General features: G+C 40.9%; 2 protein-coding genes across 3 annotated transcripts; both read left to right on the top strand.

Annotated features, from left to right (window-relative positions):
* The first annotated feature begins 760 nt into the window (after positions 1-760).
* On the top strand, positions 761-3,032 carry LOC127165009 (uncharacterized). The gene is made up of 6 exons (XM_051109243.1): positions 761-1,111; positions 1,219-1,305; positions 1,414-1,479; positions 1,833-1,957; positions 2,050-2,139; positions 2,546-3,032. Exons 1-6 carry the CDS (start codon positions 922-924, stop codon positions 2,642-2,644), a joined length of 657 nt encoding a protein of 218 aa, XP_050965200.1. The 5' UTR covers positions 761-921; the 3' UTR covers positions 2,645-3,032.
* Positions 3,033-4,887: 1,855 nt separating this feature from the next.
* On the top strand, positions 4,888-9,390 carry si:dkey-111e8.4 (uncharacterized protein LOC793802 homolog). 2 transcript variants are annotated; one of them, XM_051109244.1, is made up of 4 exons: positions 4,888-5,446; positions 8,401-8,469; positions 8,564-8,711; positions 9,003-9,390. In XM_051109244.1, exons 3-4 carry the CDS (start codon positions 8,572-8,574, stop codon positions 9,235-9,237), a joined length of 375 nt encoding a protein of 124 aa, XP_050965201.1. In that variant the 5' UTR covers positions 4,888-5,446; positions 8,401-8,469; positions 8,564-8,571; the 3' UTR covers positions 9,238-9,390. The 2 variants fall into 2 exon arrangements, 1 of the variants encoding a protein (XP_050965201.1); XR_007827729.1 differs by lacking the exons at positions 8,401-8,469; positions 8,564-8,711; positions 9,003-9,390 and adding an exon at positions 6,260-7,163.
* Positions 9,391-20,521: the final 11,131 nt, after the last annotated feature.

The following is a 20,521-nucleotide window of genomic DNA, read 5'->3' as shown; positions in this document are numbered from 1 at the left end:
TTATTTTTTCCTGCATTTAAGAAAAACAACATGAACTGGCAATCCAAATTTGCATACTGTTTGTATTAAGTAATAAGTAAATGTAAGAAATTTATAAATAAATATGTGTTTTTGTTGTAGAGTGCAAATTTGCATGATTTGGTTTCGATCCCCTTCAAGATACCCTGAAAGATGTACCTTATTTATATAGAAAGGACTCAAACTAACAAAGTTCCCATAATGTGCCCAAAGCTTGACCACAATGTCAGTTCACACCATCTGTAGTTAATTCTGTAAGAGAAAAAATGAAGACTGACAGAAAACTGCTTGCTCAAATGCATGTCAAAGAGTGGAGATAAAGAGAAATAGTTCTCAGCATTCTAAGCAGCGACTACCAGTGGTAGAGCAGATAGTGATCTTCTGCCTGATACAGTCTGAACATTATAGGGAGAGTATAGGAACACATTCTAGAAACCAACAACATAGTGAACTGCAGCGATTTAGTCGTTGTGAATCCATGTGAATGCATGGTGGAGCTCTGGTGTAAGTATAACAATGGTATAAGTAAAGAAGACAGCTTATTGCTTTCGCTTCTCCTTTTTTGACATTTTGCAGATGGTGCAATATTAATTTGATCATGATCATCAAGTTTTAGTTAACTTTTCAGGTTAACATTTCCCACTACTTCCTATTTCTGACTAGTCAGAGACACAATCTGCACTGCTGTGTGTATATCCAAGCACATCATCAAAGGATGTGGGGAAGCATGATCTTACTATGGACAAACAAGGAAGTGGAGAAGAGAAAAGAAATTCAGCAGTACAGAGAAAATGTTAGTCAGAATGTTAGTCAACCCCAAACAATATTTTCAGCCTCAGAGGGTGTGATATATGATTCTAACAACTGTGTGCATGTGCAGTTACTAAAGTGCTTGTGAGTGTGATGGAGCTGCAGCAGCGTTTCTCTCTCTCTGCAAATGAATATGAAGAGGGGGACGGGGACAGGGACAAAGATGGAGAGAAGAGGGAGATGCAGAAAAATGATGCTGTTAAAACAGAAGATCTTTATCAGTGTCTTCAATTCCCACCTACTGCACACCAAGGAACTATAAACAGTACAACACTGGTCTCAGGTGAGACAATGGAGGATGGAAGCTTGAATGGAATTGTTGGAACAAACTTTGCATGTAGTTTACAGTCAGGGCAATCTTTTTGATCTCTATTAATCTCTATTTAACAGAACGCAGTGAAAGGAAGTATGTGTTTTTATTGTCTGCTGTGAACATTCTCATCTCAGTCATCATCCTTGTCATTGTGATCGTAAATTGTAAGTATCATGGCACAACTTTTGAAATGTATGGAGGCGCAATAGAATAATCTAGAAAAATTGTGTCAGTAAAATATTTCACATTTCTGAATATCATGTTTCCCCCAGACTCTCACAACAGGGAATCACAACAGAGAATCACAACAGAATCACAAGCAATAAAAGGACAAAAAGGTTCATTTCAGTTTTTACTTACTGGTGTAAAATAATTTACTTACCGAATATAAACTGATTCACACATACTTCATTGTTAGATTATCTCCATTGTGTTACATTTTTGTCTTAAATTACATTGTTCTTCATTTTGACAGTGTTGTGTATCATCTTTTGTGCTAAATTGAAAGACCAAACTGTTAAAATGGGTCTTTTTTGGTTTTGCTCTAAGACTATCCTAGTATGGAAGATGACACTCACAAAACTAATACATTTCTACAAGATTATTATTATTTATTTATTTATTTATTACATTTCTGTCAGCTAACAAACTATTCCATGTTTCATACTTTCTCTTCTTTGTTGTCTTTCAGAAATGTGGCTTCTTCATGACAATGTGTTTTACTTGTTCTGGAGTGACCGCAGTGACTGCAGCGCTGCTGAGAGCTTCTGTTCTAAGAGAGATGCCAGTCTGGCCATTTTAACTGAGCGTAACAAGGTACAGCAGCTATTCATCCATTTTCTTGTCTTTTTCCCTTTATTTATTTTTAATGTTAACGCATTGTTGAATGTATGTGTGTACTTGGTCAGGTCTGGTTGATGTCAAAAACCAATGGACAGCAATTTTTGGTCTCAAGAACCTCATCATATGGATCTGGAGACATGGATTCTCCATCAGTGGTAATGTATATGCATTTTACATTTCTTGTTTTCATTTTCAAATTTTAATTTCATATTTAAAATAAAAATGTTTGAAAAAGCTTTGGAAGCTGCTGCAAGTTTGGCAACAGTATAGAACCACTGATGTCTGTTTTACACAAACCTGCATAGGAAATGTAAAAAAAGAAAAAGAAAAAGTAAAGCATTTAAGAACAGTGAGAAAGTATGTTAGAAAGTGTGTGAGAGTGTAGGGGAAAATGTAAAAAATGTTGGCCTCAATGTTTTTTTAGTAGGACTTATAATTATTAAAAGCAATAAAATAATTATTGTCTTACATTCATTTAATATGAATTATATGTGTTTCAATTCACCTTCTGAGAACATTTCTGTAAAAATGTTTTCTGACTATGTTCTGGCTGTACCTCAGGATGACGATCATGAAGATTATGAGTGTGGCATCATGACTGATAATGTTAATACAGATCATGGAGAAGGATTTGTGTGTGAGAGGAGAATGAATCCCTAAGGCAGAAATTTTGGACTTCGGAGACTTTTTTTGCTGAATTTATGTACTGAACAGCTCTTCGGCCCAAAGTTAAGCTTCCAGACATGTGATGTACTTCATTTGTCTTGTTTAATTATTACTGTTCATATAAAATAATGCTTTATTAATTTGTGCAAGGCAATTTCTCTAAAATTCTCTACTAGGCAAAATAACAATATTGTCTCCAGAAGTTACAGATAAGAGACTGTCTCCCTTTAAGGCTTTCAATGACATTTTTAAAAAGCAATAATTTCCAATCTCTTTTTCTTGTTTTAAGAACACTTGATGAATTTGCTCCTAGGCAAATGGAATCGGGCAGATTTTTGGCTATGTCTAAGGTTATTCAATAAATTGAGCTCATGTATTATGATCACTTGGTTTCCGGTTTCTACTGAGGGGGAAACTGCCAACTCTGTTGGTTTCCCTTCTCTTGCTCTTCCCCTGCATCTGCCTCTTGGCTGGCATGAGAGTTATCTTTCTTGACTGACTGAATAGACAAAAAAACTTATGGAATTAATTCAAGATAATTGGGACTTTTCTTCCCTGACACATCAACATTTTTGCTATTAAGATGCCTGGAAAAGGTCTCTACTGTGCACCTCTGTAGAGTATCTGTAACATGACAAAAGGAGCCTGTAAAATGTACAAGGTTACATTTTGTTAGCAGATTTAACTGGTTATCAATATGCATACACTATCAATCAAATTTATTCAGTTAGGTTTGTTAACATGATATTGGTGAAGATCATGTAAGCACATGTAAGTAAAGAGGATAAGGCTTCATTGCTTAATCCTCAGAAGATAGAAAGGATTAGTTGTTAGAGTTTACAGTGTGTTATACAGTACAATTTTATGTTAATAAAAGGCGACAACGCCCCCTTGGGCCCTGAGGGCCTTATGTCAAAAGTAGCCAGGTGGAAACCTATATTCAATTCCAGTTTAAATAGTAAATACGCTGTTCATGGAGCCCAGAAACCATAGCAGCACCACAGGAATTGAGTCACTATTGTGGTAGGCTACTCTAAATATGTTAGCAACGTTGTTAGGTCTGAGGTTTGTACTAGTCAACACAACCGCAAGCGATAGAGCATCTCAACTAGTTTTTCGGCCTCAGATCATGTGATGTATGATTCTGAGCGTATGTGTCATTACTTCAGTGTTTGTGAGCGCAATGGAGCTGCAGCAGCGTTTTCCTGTGTCTATGAATGAATATGAAGAGAGTGAGACGGCGCAGAGAAGTGCTTTTCAAACAGAAGATATTTATCAGTGTCTTCAGTACAGACCTCCTGCAGCCCAAGGAACTATAAACAGTACAACACTGGTCTCAAGTAAGACAACATGGGAGAATGAATGCAATCAATTAAAGGAACTAACTTACATATAGTTTATATTCAAAGCTACTGTATTAATCTTTGTTTAACAGAGCACAGTGAAAGGAAGTATGTGTTAGTACTGTTTGCCGTGAACATTCTCATCTCAGCCATCATCCTTGTGATTGTGGGTCTAAATTGTAAGTATCATGCACAGCAACCATTTAAGCTCACACACCATTTGAAAAGTATTGAGGCATTAAATAATAATCTAAATAAATGGATTGTTACAGTAATGAGTAAAGTTGATGTAGTTTCACTGAATATTTATGAACATTTCCCCTCAGCTTTTTCACAACAAAGAAGCACAAGCACAACCAACAAAAGGAGAAAAAGGTTAATTTAAAATTTTTACTTATACTGGTGAGAGGAAACTAATTTGAACAAATTTTCAGCCTGTTTGAAACACTGAAAAGCAGGATATAAATGTCTACATAGATCGTTATCAAATTATGATCAATTTGCTATATTTGCTAAATGTTCACAGATTCTTTGTTGTTAATTCTAGCAGTGATAAGAACCATCTTTTGAGCTAAACCGGAAAACTGAACTGTTAAAATGGGTCTATTGTGGTTTTGCTCTAACACAGTCCTGGAATGGCAGATGCCACTCACAAGACCATTATTAACACAAAGCTATTTTTAATGGTTTCTGGATTATTTAAATATTTTATTTTTTCTCAAAGCTATCGTATATTTATATTTATTCTTTGTTGTCTTTCAGAAATGTGGCTTCTCCATGACGATGTGTTTTATTTGTTCTGGAGTGAAGGCAGTGACTGCAGCGCTGCTGAGAGCTTCTGTTCTAAGAGAAATGCCAGTCTGGCCATTTTAACTGAACATAACACGGTACAGCAGCTATTCATCCACGTTCCTCTTTTTTCTTGGTTTGATTTTTAAGTTTTGGTTTAATGTTGTTCATTTAAAAGTAGAATTAGGAACTGATGCCAAAAAACATTATAGAACAAATACCAACAGTACAAAGGAATAATAAACCCAATATTTTAAAAAAATGTAATATAAAAAAAGATAAATATTTAAAATTTGCAACAAGCAATAATGAGGTGAACACTGTGCCATGAAAAATAGAGTAAACAGACTTAAAAAGGTAATTACATTATTAGTTTGGTTCATTTATTGAATGTGGTGTAATTTTGACCACATAAATTGGTCATCATTTTCATTTTCAAAATAATTTAGATTAAAGTTTACTATATATGGTTAAAATTAAATTTCATTTATTTCTATTTAAATTAATCAATTGTGAGCTCAAATCTTTTTTGAATTTACACATGTTTGTTAAGTGTATGTGTGTGCATGGGCAGGTCTGGTTGATGTCCAGAACCAATGTAAAGCAATTTTTGGTCTCAAGAGCCTCATCACATGGATCTGGAGACTATGCGTCTCCATCAGTGGTAATGCATTTAAACTTTCCAAATTTTTTTCCCCATTTTCAAATTTATATAGTGCTTGATGCAATACAGACTGTTTTGAAATAGCTTTATAGAGATAAGCAGGAACATATAGATTAACTGATGCAAACCAAGATCAATTCTGCTGTAAAGCAGCTCTAAAAAATAGTGTCATTGTTCAGTTGACGTCAGTTCAGTGCTGAGATCAGTTTATATATATATGTGTGTGTGTGTACTTGTTCTTGCTACATTGTGGGGACCAAATGTCGCCACAAGGATAGTAAAACCTGAAATTTTGGTGGGGACCGGCCTGTGGTCCCCACAATGTATAAAAATGATTAAAAATAGTAAATGATGTTTATCTGAAAATGTAACAATGCAAACATGTTTTCTGTAATAGGCAGGTTTAGGGTTGGGGGATAGACAATATCGTTTGATCAGTATAAAAACTACAGAAGTCTATCAAAAAGTCCCCACAATTCACAAAAACAAACGTGTGTGTGTGTGATGAATGACAACAGAACATAGATCTACTTGTTGTTTAACACAAAATTGCAGGGGACAGTGAAGAGAGACGTGAGAACAGGATGTGTGGTCGAGGGGTTTGGTTGTGTGATTGTGTATAAATGTGAAGAAGTGTGTGAGTGAAAAAAAACAGTACAGGTAGAAAAGATATTAGATATACTGTAATATAAATATAAATATAAATTTAAATTAAATATAATATTGAAATAGTCTCATTTCACATTCTGTGAACATAATTTTAATACATTTCTGTTAAAATGTCTTTTTGACAATGTTCTGGTTGTGCCTCAGGATGACGAAGATCATGATTGTGGTATCATGACAGCGGATGTTGATACAGATCACGGAGAAGGATTTGTGTGTGAGAGGAGAATGAATCCCATAGGCACAACTTTCTAGAGCTTTTCTAAATGTAATAAATTTGGCTTAATCATCACTACTCTTGCCACCTTCCCCTTTGCTGATGGTCCTCGTCTTCTCCAGCAGCACTTGTGCTTGTAACTAGTTTAAAGTGATCCAGATAAGGCCACGCCATCAATGGCTGGGAATTTTGAATTAGAGCTGTAATGTATGTAGTGGCAGCTCCTTGGAACAATGTTCAGCTTTCAGAGAGCAAATATGTGTTTTATCTTGTTTTCAGTATTACTTTTAAATATTATTTTATATGTTTAGTTCATATAATAGAATTTTTTACTCACATTCAACTTGCATTCATATTGTTTCTTGCTTCTTTGCTGTTTATATATAACCTCATGTATAATGTTTATTGCTTTACCAATCTGTGCAAGGCAAAACTCTCCACTGTTACTACTAATAGACAGAATAACTATATTGTCTTCAGGAGTTACAGATAAGAGCTTGTCTCTCTTTAAAGTTTTCAATGACATTTTAAAAGCAATAATTTTCCATGGTCCTTTTCTTGTTTTCAGGACACTTGATTAATTTGTTTCAAGGGAAATAGAATCTAGCAGACCTTTGGCTATTTAATAAATGAAAATAATTTACCATGATCACTTGGTTTTCATTCTCCTTCTCGTCCCCTGCATTTGCCTCCTGGCTGGCTGACTGAATCTTGACTGACTGAACATTAAACAACATCCTGTAGGGTTAATTTATGATTAGGACAAAAGTGTCCCAATTTACCTGCATTCATTTTCTGGTAGCAAAAGAGAGAGAGATTGGCGACAACGACTAGATCTTCTATAACACAAGGTTGTTACAAAGGAAATACCACTGTTGTTACAACAAGTGAATCTCTTGTAGGCCTATCTAGGACACAATAGTCTATAGTATATAAAAAAGATCTATAATTAAAACTGATTACATCGACTGGACTGACTGCTTTATGCAAACACCTTACAGAAGTGAGAGTCCAAGGAGAAGTCCGCTTCCAGAACAAAAATGTACAGATAATTTACTCACCCCCTTGTCATCCAAGATGTTCATATCTTTATTTCTTCAGTTAATAAGAAATGTTGAACTTCCAAAATGCAGTTTAAATGCATCCTTAAAGGGCTATAAACAATCCCAGTTGAGGAAGAAGGGTCTTACCTAGCAAAACGATCTCATTTATATACTTTCAACCTCAAATCCTTGTCTAGTCTCGTCTCTGCGATGCGCATGCATCGTCTGTGTAATCCGGGTCAAAACAGTTATATATATATATATATAGGGTATATCGAAAAATTCCCGTCCCGTTTTCTTCTTCAACATGGAAATTGTCCTACATCGCTGTTTTACCATTTTTTTGTAAAGGGTGTTTAATCTTCTTTGCATGTTCACTTTGTAAACACTGGGTCTGTACTTCTGTAGGATGATTTTGAAGTTGGGAAAGAAAACGAGATGTGAGTTTTTTTTTTAACATACCCTAACTGTCTTGACCATATTGAACCAGAAAAAAACAGTTCATGCAGACTTAGACAAGCGTTTGAGGTTAAAAAACTGTCAATTTGTTTTGAAAATGACAGATAGTTTTGCTAGATAAGACCTTTATTTCTCTGCTGGGATCATTTAGAGCCATGAAGCTGCATTTAAACTGCATTTTGGAAGTTCAAACTTGGGGGCACCATTGAAGTCCATTATATGGAGATAATTCTCGATTTTTTGCCTCAAGAAATATAATTTCTTATCGACTGAAGAAATAAAGACACAAACATCTTGGATGACAAGGGGGTGAGTAAATGATCTGTACATTTTTGTTCTGGAAGTAATTTCTTTAACATGAAATTTCGCGCATAGTTTTACAGGGTTCTAGCGCCCCCTTCCTGTTATGCTTTGAAGTGTTAAACTGTTTTAACCGTTGTTGCAAGTCAAACAACAACAAAACGTAAAACTAACTAGTAACATCAAAAAGGTGTCCTTAATTTTTTATCAAAATGATATTATGGACATATTGTTGCTTTTTTTTTTTTCACCTGTGTGTTGCATCCTAGCCATGACAGAGTCCGTTCAGTGATCGTAAGAAACAGACGAACAGAATAGAGAAAAGAACCATTATTCAGGTGGGCTATATTAAAGGTATGTAAGGTTTATAGTTTTTGTTCATTATGTATTTCATAAGTTTCACTGAGCATGTGTGAATTTTTCAAAACCCAGTTGTAGGGATGGATTCAGGAGATTCTCTGTCAAGGTGGCTGAGCTCTGACATTTTCATCGTGTTTGTGGTGTTGCTGTTGCTCCTCCTGCTGGTCATCTTTGCTGTGTGTTGGCTCATAAGGCGGCATCACACACAGAGACCCACAGAGTACTAAAACATACACACACTGTGCCTTCATAAACACAGATATGTTTACTATAAACACTATCTATCCCATGTACATCAAGGGTGCTCATTCCTGTTCTTGGGGATCTGGTTTCCAGCAAAGTTCAGTTCTAGTCTTGATCCAACACATCTGTTTGTAATGAAGTGTTTATGAAAATCTTAATTAGCTGGTTCAGATATATTTGCAAGAAGATACTGTAGTATTCCATGAGCAGACCTGAGCATCCCTGCCTTCTCACTTACATAATGCTTGATCTCTCTTTATTTCTCAAGGAAAATGGCCGAAATAGAGATTGTTCCAGTTGATGGCGCAAACGTGGGGAACCCTGTAAGATTTACTCTGAAGATTGTGACTGAGCAGACACATGCAACAGAGCTTGTGGAGATGTTAACCCGCAGAGGTCGCTCTGTTGAGGTTCCAGATGACCATAGTAACCCCTCTGTCTCTGCTTTTACGGAAGATGATGACGACGATCAAGATTACACAGATGCATTACAGAATATATAAATCTTTGTGTATTTTTTAATCACAATATTTAGTTTACATCAAATACTTAAATTAGAAACACAGAACTATGTACACATGTTAATTTGGTTATTCTTTTTAATAGTTACAAAACAAAATTTATAATAAGAGGTATGAAATAAATCACACAGCACAGCATTTGTACATGTTGGAGCTTATAGTAATATGTAATACTTTCTTGCAGGTTTGAGTGGAGTGGCATAGCTGACACATGTTAAAATAATTTTGCTAGTTTTCTCAATAGCGAGTTAACCAGCCATCTCCACTTCAGTCTTACTGTAGAACAGAGTCGCCCATTGGATCTGCTAAATGGAAATATTAACATTGCATGCACTGCAGAGTATAATTAACGAAATATTTATCCCATTTTGTCAGAGGGAGAGTGTATAGCACAGAAAGAGAAAGAAATTAAACTTTTTTTTTAATCTATTGGATACATGAGTCTACTCACAGGCTCCAGCATCCTTGCAACCCTACACAAGACAAGCAGTCTTAATAACAGATGGAAGGATTCATCTACTGCAAAAACTTCATACATACAGGAGTTGGACAAAATAATGTGAACACCCATTAATATACAGTACGATTTAATAATAGTAATAATAATAATAATAATAATAATAATAATAGTAATAATAATAATAGCCTATATTATTTAGGCTGCAATGAAAAAACACACGTTGCCATTATCTTTTATTTATCTTTTCATTGTCTATACTTTCTAGGTTGTATATCAGTTTAGTATTACGTCTGTTCAGCAGTGTTTAGTACAAGCTGTAGGTGAAATGGGTGACCTGCTAGACTTCCAAAAAGGGGACATCATGCGAGTCTGTTTAGCAGAAGCATCTGTAACCTTACCAGCCCAGCTTTTTGGTGTTTTAAGAAGATCACCCTGTTGAAAAAAACAGCATATGCTGGTTAGGTATGTTTTCAGGCAAGGCTGGTTTAAGCTGGTGATGTGCTGGTGCTAAGATGGCCCAAGCTCCTGCTTAGGACCATCTTAAACCAGCTGCCATGCTTCAAAACATACCTAACCAGCATATGCTGTTTTTTTTTTTCAACAGGGTAATCTTTACAATCATGACTGCATGCAAATAGCATGGCAAGACATCATCAGGGACTTCATCAGCGAGGAACAATAAGGTGCAAAAACCAAAAGTAAATGATACAGACAGTCAAACACTAAGTATTACAGCAAACTGACATCAAATACATTTACATTTTTCCACACTGAACACTTCCACAGAGAACTTTATAAAACTAACATCCATGAAATAGCTCCAAATGCCAAAACGTTCATCACAGACACCATGCTAAAATCCACATAATATAGTTTCATGATCATAAAAACTGGGTGGGTGGAGCACCAAGGTGAACTTCAACATTTGCCCTGGCTATTTTGAATCACTTGACTTTATATTATAAATTATTATAAGTATATCATCAATTATTATGTAGTCGATATTATCAATCGACTGTGGCCAGCTTTGGATATGAAAGTAAGAAGCAGATTCCCTGAAGCTACAGGCAGATGTTCTGATGTTCTGTGACAACATTCAACTATCAGATGCATTCACTTAATTTTGTCCAACTCCTGTAGGTATGTGAAAGCTTTTCTACAGAGCACCTCTGTAGAGCATCTATAACATGAATCTGACAAAAGAGGCTGTGAAATGTACAAGGTTACACTTTGTTGGATTATCTAGTTATTAATATGCAGAGTGAAAATGGTAAGATCATAAAAATAAATGAAGAGTTCAGATGCAAACCCAGCTAAAAGCCATCTCGGTCAAAAATGAGATAATGATACTGAGTGAATGCTCCTAACACATAGTATACGTCCATCAAATACTTTTACTTCAAACTCGCTAAATTCCAGCCTCAGCCCAATCAGAAGTACTAGCACTTACATAGAAACCTATACAAAGTAGACAGAAAGAAATGCTCATTTTAAAGAAAAACGTCAGGTGGATTTAGAGGCTTTTGCATCTGAACTCTTAACATGTAAATTCTGAAAATGAAACAACTGATTCAACTACTTTTCCCAGTGCATCTGTGCAGAATTTGAACTGGAAGTTTTCAGGATTCGGCAGAGGATCTTTTTTGTTTCTTTCTGTTTTCCTTTACTGAAGATCATCAAGTGTAAAAACAAAAAACAGTTATCTAACATGGCTTTTATGATTATTATCAAGCATAATAAATTGACTGAGTAACTTACTTTGCTTCAGTTCATCTTTCTGGTAAAAAAAATAAAATAAAAAGAAAGGTTGCTATTAGAATGTTCATCAAAATGTATTGTTATTATTAAATTATTAAGTTCTCGAATCTTAAAATTGACAAAAATTCTTACAAACACACACATTACTGTGCATGCCGTCTTATGTAAACATACATGTGAGGAAAATGTTATACACCTGCTGATGAAATGTGAACATACCTTTGATTTCAGCCACTTTGCAGCTGCTTTAACAGCATTATTATTTCTTTTACATTCCAGTAATCCTTTGTCCTCATAGAACAGACAGTCCACTGTAAGTGTATTGTCCCTGTTCACAAATTTACTGCTGTCTGACACAACTGCCTCAGGGTCAAATGTGTGATGAAGCACCACTAAAATGACTGGCTTATTGCCTAGAGATTCTAAGAAAGAGAACATACACAGTATTGTCAGATACACAGTAACATGTTATATGCTAAAAATTATTTATTATTAGGAATACAATGCAAAATCTTCTCTAAATAATTTCCTACCTATGTTTTTCATAGCGGCATCGATGTCAGTTCCAGTGCGAGAAACAATTGGGAAGAAAACTAGGACAATATCGCTGGTCTTGTTTTTCTTCGCTGCATTTTTCATATTTATAACTAATTTTATCCTCTCCTTAAGACTTTTCTTGAATGCTTTAGCAACGGTTTTGACAGTGTCAGGTGCTTCAATTGAATATTTAACTGCAAAGAAAAAGCATATGAAAGATATACAGATTAGGCCCATTCAAGCATCTTCACAGCTTTCTGTGAGGTTTAAAAACTTGAAACATCTTCAAAATATTTTTACGAATCATAAATTAAACTTGATAGATAGTAAATAGTTATGACTGATAGTAAAGCTCTGAGACAACCTAAAATCTTACATGCGCTATATAATAATATCTAAATGCTACCTTTTAATCAAACACAAACTGTTGTTAAACTGGCATGCTGTTTTAGCCCTTATTATACGAGCCTGCATGCCTTTAAATGAAATGAAAATTCAGTTATCATTTACTGACTTTCATGTTTTTCTAAACGTATGTCATTTTCTATCTTCTGTGGATCATAACAGCTAGGCTACCATTCACTTTCACTGTATTGGTACAATTCTGCCTGAAGACTTTTGTGCTTCACAGCCGAATAAAAGTGTGGAAGTAAAGGTTAAAGGTTAAAATTGTGAATAATGACTAATTGTAACAGAAGGAACTGTTTTGTAATAACCCATGTCTGACTTACTCGATAGCATCATAATTTTCTAAAGTGGAGAGATGAAGAATGTTCGCTGCAAAAAAGAACATGAGAGAGCAATTAAAACACAACAGTCGCATAAAGTTGCTTTTAAAAGGGCATGTGACAAGCGATTCTCACGGGCAGCTTCCCTGTGTGTATTCAAATTATTATCGTCTGAAAACATTGTTAAATTCATCTTACCTTGTTTGTCTTGTTAAATATTGTTGTTCATAGAAATCTTGAAGAGCAAATTTGATGTTTGACCACCATAAACGCTAAAACCGTCTGTCGTAGGAGCTGAAATAGTAGAATGTGAAAGTGAAAGCAGCTTCCTAACCTACGTCACACATTTCAAACCTAACCAGACCCAGTCACGGAAAAAGCTTAAAAAATATATATATCTCTTTAAATAAATGTTAACCATGTTACAAAAGACATTTTACTGTGCACATGTTGTGACAACATCAAAATGAATATAGTGCGAATAATATCAATGAAATCTCATAACGGCAAGTGGCGCTAGATCTTCAAAACAGGACCAAACTCCTCCGTCGTGATGGTTTGCCCTACAACTTGCATTTAAGAACAACACAAAACTGGGCTACGAACACGTTTAAGATCAGTCCGTAAGAAAAGTTGTTTAATATTCAGGTATGCAACACAATATCTTCTGTGAACCATTTTTAATTTGTCTGACGGCGCCGCCCCTGATGTTAGTTCTAGTGTTGGAAACAACTGGAAAGAAAACCAGGTCAATATCACTGTCTTCTCGTTTTCCATGCAATTTTCAGCTGGATAACAGGATGCATATTCCTTTTAAAAGGCATGACCCTTTTACACATGTCTTTTTTATTATTAAGTACTGTTCTGAGATCCACTTATAATGTTATCAAGATTTTTTACATTAAAAACATGGTAATTTAAAAGTAATAGGCTATTTTCTGTCCTTTTTTCTGAAGTAAATGCCCACTGCAATCAAACTATCTGTAATAACAGACAAAGCAATAGTGACCATGTGATATAAACAGTTAAGATACACTTAAGATGCGACATTACAGTCAGATCCAATATATTCCAATATAAATTCTGCATTGAATTGTGCCTTTACTGATAGCACACATACATGTGATGTCCACATTTACATCTGCAAGGCATATTTTGAAGAGTGTTTGCTCATCTGCAGTACATCTATAGGATGTCTTCTACCAGATGTCAAATAGGCATCTATTAGATGTCTTTAAGATGTTTATGGTTTAGAAAGTATTTAAAACTGACATCTTACAGATGTCTGTCAAATGTTTGTACACAGCAGATGCTTTCCAGATCAAGAGATCTTTAACAGACATTTTGCAGATGTATGTGTGCCATCTGTGTCACGGAGGCTGGACGAGAAATGAATGGTCGAGATGAGTCCCCTTGTAGCGTGACGGAAAACTCAAACGCGGAAGTGCACGAGTGAGCAGGTAAATCACGCAGTTGGTCTGAGAACGCTCCGATAAGGAGTAAAGATTTCCACCAAGAAATCCGCATTCTCACACGTACACAGACAGGTAAATAAGCGCTCCGAAGAGCAGAGAGTTTACTCACGTGAGTTGAAGCGATAAAGGGACCTGACGTGGAGTCGAGCATGAACTCAATGTCTGGTGCTAAACAACACCTGCTTCCTGCTTAAATACCTGCGTGAAGTTACTTCCGGGTCCTCGTGACCTCACGTGATCTGGTACGTGTGACAGTACCCCCCCCTCCAGGACCGGCACCAGACGGTCCCGGGGCGGAGGATACCCGACGACGGTAGTCCTGGATGAGAGTGGGATCCAGGATGAACCGCCCGGGAACCCAAGAACGCTCCTCCAGACCGTAGCCCTCCCAATCGACAAGGTATTGGGTGCCACGGCCACGGGTTCGCGAGTCAAGGATCCGCCGGACGGTGTACGCAGGACCACCGTCGATGATCCGGACCGGGGGAGGGGCAGTGACCTGGGGAGACAGAGGGGAGAAGAAGACATGTTTAAGTTGGGATTGGTGGAATACAGGATGGATCCGGAGGGAAGCAGGCAGCTGGAGCCGGAAGGTGACAGGGTTTAGCTGGTGGGTGATCTTGTAGGGTCCGATGAAGCGTGCAGTGAGCTTTTTGGAGTCTGTCTTCAAATTGATGTTGCGGGTGGAAAGGTAGACCCTGTCACCAACATGGAACAATCGTCCCGGAGGGTGCCGGCGGCGGTGTTGGGTGGTGTACCGTTGATTGGCTTTCTGGATGGCAGTCCGGGCGTGGTTCCATAGCTGCCGGCACCGGCGGACCAACTGTTGGGCGGACGGGACGTCAACCTCCGGTTCTTGATGTTCGAACACCGGAGGTTGGTACCCGTAGCATACCTCGAAAGGGCTTAGGTTGGTGGCCGAAGATGTATGTAAGTTATTCGATAGTTCAGCCCAAACGAGGTAGCGAGCCCAGGAGCGCTGATGTTCACCCGCAAAGCATCGAAGGAAGCGCTCCAGTTGTTGGTTGGCCCGCTCCGTCTGGCCGTTAGTCTGAGGGTGGAAACCAGATGATAGACTGGAGGTGGTGCCGACCAGACGGCAGAAGGCCTGCCAGAACTTGGCCGTGAACTGGGGCCCTCTGTCCGAGATGATGTCCTTGGGAAACCCATGCAAGCGGACTACGTGCTCGAGTATAAGCTCCGCGGTGGTCTTGGCAGAGGGGAGTCCGGTGAGAGCCACCAGGTGCACAGCCTTCGAGAAGCGATCCACAATGGTCAGGATGGTGTTCTTGCCTTGAGATTCAGGGAGTCCAGTGACGAAATCGACCGAGATGTGACTCCAGGGGCGTTTGGGGATGGGGAGGGGCTGCAGCTCGCCGGTGGATGGTGAGTTGGTGGTTTTGGAGCGAGCGCAGATGGTACATGCCTGGACGTACTCCTGTACGTCTCTCCTCAACGTCCTCCACCAAAACGCCCTGTCGATGAAGGAGGTGGTCCTCTGGACCCCCTGATGTCCTGCCAAAGTGGAATCGTGGCCCCACTGGAGAACTTCTCTGCGTAGATGGTCGGGCACAAAGAGTCGTCCAGTGGGTGTTTCCGGTGGAGGGGGTTCCTGACTGTGACTCTGGCGGACTCTCTCTTCTAACCCCCACTGGAGAGGAGCCATGATGATGTGAGGAGGCAGGACAGGCGCGGGCTCCGAGGTGGTGGTGTCACGTTGGTGTTGGCGGGAGATGGCGTCCGCTTTAGCATTCTTCGAACCGGGCTGGTAGGAGAGGTGGAAGTTAAAGTGTTCGAAGAATAATGCCCACCGCGCCTGCCTGGGGTTAAGCTGTTTGGTCTGGCGGATGACGGTGAGGTTCTGGTGATCGGTCCAGACGGTGAATGGGTCGCTGCCGCCCTGGAGCCAGTGACGCCACTCTTCCAGAGCCAACTTGATGGCCAACAGTTCACGGTCCCCTACCCCGTAACACTGCTGAGTGGGATTGAATTTTCTCGAGAAAAAACTACAGGGGTGTAGTTTCTCGTCTGGACCGCGTTGTGAGAGGACCGCTCCTACGCCCACATCGGAAGTGTCCACTTCGACAACGAAAGGTTTAGCCGGGTTGGGATGGATGAGGACCGGAGCGGTGGTGAACAGGAGGCATAGTTTCTTGAAGGCTTGGATGGCTTCTGGGGTGAGTTGGAAATCTCCACGAGAAGGTTTGGTGAGAGCAGTCAGAGGTGCTGCAGTTGCGCTGAAGCCCTGGATAAATCGCCGGTAGAAATTGGCGAACCCCAGAAAACGTTGCAGCTGTTTGAGCGACGTAGGTAGGGGCCACGAACGCACAGCCTCCAGCTTCTGGGGATCCATGGCCACACCCTGAGAAGATATTACGAAACCAAGGAATGTGGTGGTGTGCTGGTGAAAGGCACATTTCTCCTACTTGCAGTACAACTGGTGGGCCAGCAACCTCCGGAGCACTGCTCGGACATGCTGGGTGTGTTCCTCGAGCGTCTTCGAGTATACGAGGATATCGTCCAAATATGCATAGCACCACCTACCCAGCATGTCCCGGAGAACGTCGTTGATGAACTGTTGAAATAGGGAAGGACTGTTGCACAGACCAAACGGCATAACCAGGGTCTCGTAGTGACCAGTGGGGGTTATGAAGGCCGTCTTCCACTCATCACCCTCCCTGATGCGGACCAAGTTGTATGCGCTCCGTAAGTCCAGCTTCGTGAAGAAGCGGGCACCAGAGAGGGCGTCCAGGGCGGTGTTGGTAAGAGGGAGTGGATGACGGTTCTTGATCGTGATCTGGTTGAGCCCCCGGTAGTCAACACATGGACGGAGACCCCCGTCCTTCTTCTTCACGAAGAAGAAGCCCGCGGCCGCCGGGGAGCTGGAAGGACAGATAGTGCCGGCCCGGAGTCCTTCAGCCACGTACTCCTCCATCGCCTGGTGTTCGGTGGCCGACAGGGAGTACAGATGGCCGCGGGGAGGTACCGCGCCCGGCACGAGATCAATAGCAAGATCGTAGGGGCGGTGAGGTGGTAGGCGAGCGGCACGTCTCTTACTAAAGACCTCGGCCAGATCGCGGTACGGAACGAGGATCTCCTCCAGCCTGACATCGGGGACCTCGGACTCCCCTGAACACGTCCCAGCCTTCGCCTGGAGACAGAGCTCCTGACAGGTCGCCCCCCAGTGGACAATTCTGTTGGTGGTCCAGGAGATGAAGGGATCGTGCATAATGAGCCATGGGTGCCCCAGGATGATCGGCGGTGACGTGATCTTGGTGATGAAGAAATGGATCTTTTCAGAGTGATTGTCGATTAGGAGATGAAGCTCTTTGGTGCGTTGAGTGACGGGACTGAAGTTGAGGGGGCGAACGTCGATGGCTGTGATGTTTAAAGGCTGGGATAACACCTCAGTCTCAATCCCCAATTGGGCAGCATAAGCCTGATCGATAAAATTCCCAGCCGCACCTGAGTCAACAAATGCGGTGGTCACGATCCGTCGGTGGCCCATGAGGATTGATACCTGAAGGAGCAGCCGGGAATCAGCGGGATAGGATTTGATGGTAGCGGAACCAGATGAAGACCTCCCCCTCTTCACCTGGTCTGGCCGTTTCCCGGACGCAAAAGGCAGATTGCATGGTGGTGATCTGGGGAGGCGCAATAGGCACATAGACCTTCGCGGTAGTGTCTAGCCCTTTCCGCTGCCGTCAAGGAGGTGCGCCCTATCTGCATGGGTTCCCCGGCTCCTGATGAGTGGGCCTCTGGAGCGGCCGGTGGAGGAGGAGATGGCGCAGCGACAGCGTGGGTGAAGGGTTGATCCGGATGGCGGTGACGGAGGGTGGAGCCTGTGGAGAGATGAGAAAAACGTTTAGATGTGTGACCCATGCGTTGATCCACCCGGAGGGCGAGCTGGATCATGCCCTCCAGGGTGGCCGGCAGCTCACGCACAGCCAGTTCGTCTTTCAGACGGGTGGACAGTCCTTCGTAGAAGGCTGTGCGGAGCGCCGCGTCACTCCACTGTGTTTGAACGGCGAGTGTGCGGAAATCCATTGTGTACTTGCTGACGCTGCGCTTGCCCTGCCTCAGGTGGTATAGACGGGAATCCACCTCCACCTCGCTCTCAGGGTGTTGGAAGGCGGCCCTGAGCTGGGTGGTGAACTCGGGATATGAGTGCGCAGCGATCCCGTCAGCTTTCAGGACCGCCGCAGCCCACTCAGCTGCCTGCCCGGTGAGAAGGGAGATGAGGAGAGCGATCCTGCTGCGGTTGGAGGGATAACGTGCTGGCTGGAACTCAAACAACAGTGAGAGGTTAGTGAGAAATACATCACACCGGGTTCCGGACCCATCCCATTTGTCCGGAAGTGCGATCTTAGGTTGAAGGGCGGGACGGACTGGTTCTGCGGGGGTAATCTGTGCAGCAGCCAGGTCATCATAGTCCGATTGCAGGGCGGTGAGGTCGGACTGGAGAACCCCGCACTCCGCCCGAAGACCCACGGTTTCGGCGCGAAGCGCGTTGACCTCCGCCCGAAGCCCCACCAACTCCTGCCTCAGACTAATGATTTCCCCGGACTGCTGCTGGATCACACCCCACAGTGGCTCCAGATCCGCCGGGACCATTTCGGGACCAGACATTCTGTCACGGAGGCTGGACGAGAAATGAATGGTCGAGATGAGTCCCCTTGTAGCGTGACGGAAAACTCAAACGCGGAAGTGCACGAGTGAGCAGGTAAATCACGCAGTTGGTCTGAGAACGTTCCGATAAGGAGTAAAGATTTCCACCAAGAAATCCGCGTTCTCACACGCACACAGACAGGTAAATAAGCGCTCCGAAGAGCAGAGAGTTTACTCACGTGAGTTGAAGCGATGAAGGGACCTGACGTGGAGTCGAGCATGAACTCAATGTCTGGTGCTAAACAACACCTGCTTCCTGCTTAAATACCTGCGTGAAGTTACTTCCGGGTCCTTGTGACCTCACGTGATCTGGTACGTGTGACAATCTGGGTTGTATATCAATGAATCCATGGTAAAATGAAGTGAAAGAAGGACCAAGTTATTAGTGAGACAGTCTGGATCTTTATTGAAAATAAAGATCGTCCACTCTTTCCTAATGTTGAGATCAAAAAGGACAGCCATAGTTGAAACACCTCACAGGTATGCGAGTGTAGCTCCTATCTCTTTGAATGCTGAAACATCAAATTCTCCAAAATAGTTCACCAAGCTTATAATTAAATTTCATGTTTGAAAACACCAATGACATTTGACAACAACAGTCTCATAAAGCTTGTTGTTGTTGTTTTTTAAATATCCAAATACCTTTTAGAAAAGCTTGTTTTTGATGCTAGACCAGCTAATGCACAATGCGTTTGACTTCAGTATAAGCTGTTTTTAGATTAACAAGAAAGTTTTAAGTTTTTAAACTTACAGGATGTTTTTATAGTACAGTGACCTCTTATATGTCACAAGATCAAGGGAATTTTGATTTCTCAGTTCATGACCTCTTTAAGCTTTAGCAGCATCACTGATACTGTCAGGTGCACTGATGGTATATTTTACTGTAGAAAAAATGCATACGACAGACACTGACCCAGTCACGTTCATGCTGTTTCAAACCTGTGTGACTGACTTTCTTTGTGGAACACAACATGAGATGTTAGACAGAATGTTCACTACTAAAAAAAGATACAAAAAAAAAACTGAACTCTGACTTGTGCGTTGCTCAAAAGCAGCAGCTGTTGTTGATGTTTTACCCTACACTAACCACACGGTGTCCTCAGAGGCCTAACTTTGGTACACAGACACACTGAACGTGTGTGAACGTTTCTGTCTTCCCTTGCGAGGGATGTGATGTTGTTTTTTCAAGGGGTAATGGCCGCCTCAGAGTCTCGGAAATGGGTACCAGGCTGCACGTCGGCAAACGCAGGCGCGTTCACGTTCACACTCATGCCTGTTATGATCACGCGGCTTAGCAGGTGGTTTATCCTTGGAAGTCATTTCATAGGCGGGTGTCTGTCTAGACTTCAGTCACGCGCACACACACACACACACACACACACACACACACCTTTCCAACATGGACGGCAATATGTTAAAAAAGACACAGGACACTTATTTCGGTTCTCTCATTCTTTTTTCATCTTTTTTTTTTCATAAATTGGAGTGACATTGTCTTAATCACAGGCAATAATCATTGAGGAATTTCTGAATTCAACAGACATTTCTACTATATCCATACCATACAGTCTCCCATTGCCCACCCGAGCCCAGTATTTCCCCTTATTCACAGAACTGTACATTAGCCCACAGCCTATTAA

Source organism: Labeo rohita, chromosome 5 (genome assembly GCF_022985175.1).
Source record: "Labeo rohita strain BAU-BD-2019 chromosome 5, IGBB_LRoh.1.0, whole genome shotgun sequence".
In the NCBI taxonomy this organism is placed as follows: Eukaryota; Metazoa; Chordata; class Actinopteri; order Cypriniformes; family Cyprinidae; genus Labeo; species Labeo rohita.
Note: the sequence above shows the minus strand (reverse complement) of the source record. Positions and strands in the feature narration are given on the sequence as shown.

Bases quoted from the DNA above. Each gene is read 5' to 3' on its own strand.
- LOC127165009 (XM_051109243.1), top strand. From the start codon at position 922: ATGGAGCTGCAGCAGCGTTTCTCTCTCTCTGCAAATGAATATGAAGAG. The intron at 1,958-2,049 runs GTACAGCAGCTA...GTACTTGGTCAG, and splicing joins TTTTAACTGAGCGTAACAAG to GTCTGGTTGATGTCAAAAAC. The intron at 2,140-2,545 runs GTAATGTATATG...GCTGTACCTCAG, and splicing joins ACATGGATTCTCCATCAGTG to GATGACGATCATGAAGATTA.
- si:dkey-111e8.4 (XM_051109244.1), top strand. From the start codon at position 8,572: ATGGATTCAGGAGATTCTCTGTCAAGGTGGCTGAGCTCTGACATTTTC. The intron at 8,712-9,002 runs GTACTAAAACAT...TTATTTCTCAAG, and splicing joins CACACACAGAGACCCACAGA to GAAAATGGCCGAAATAGAGA.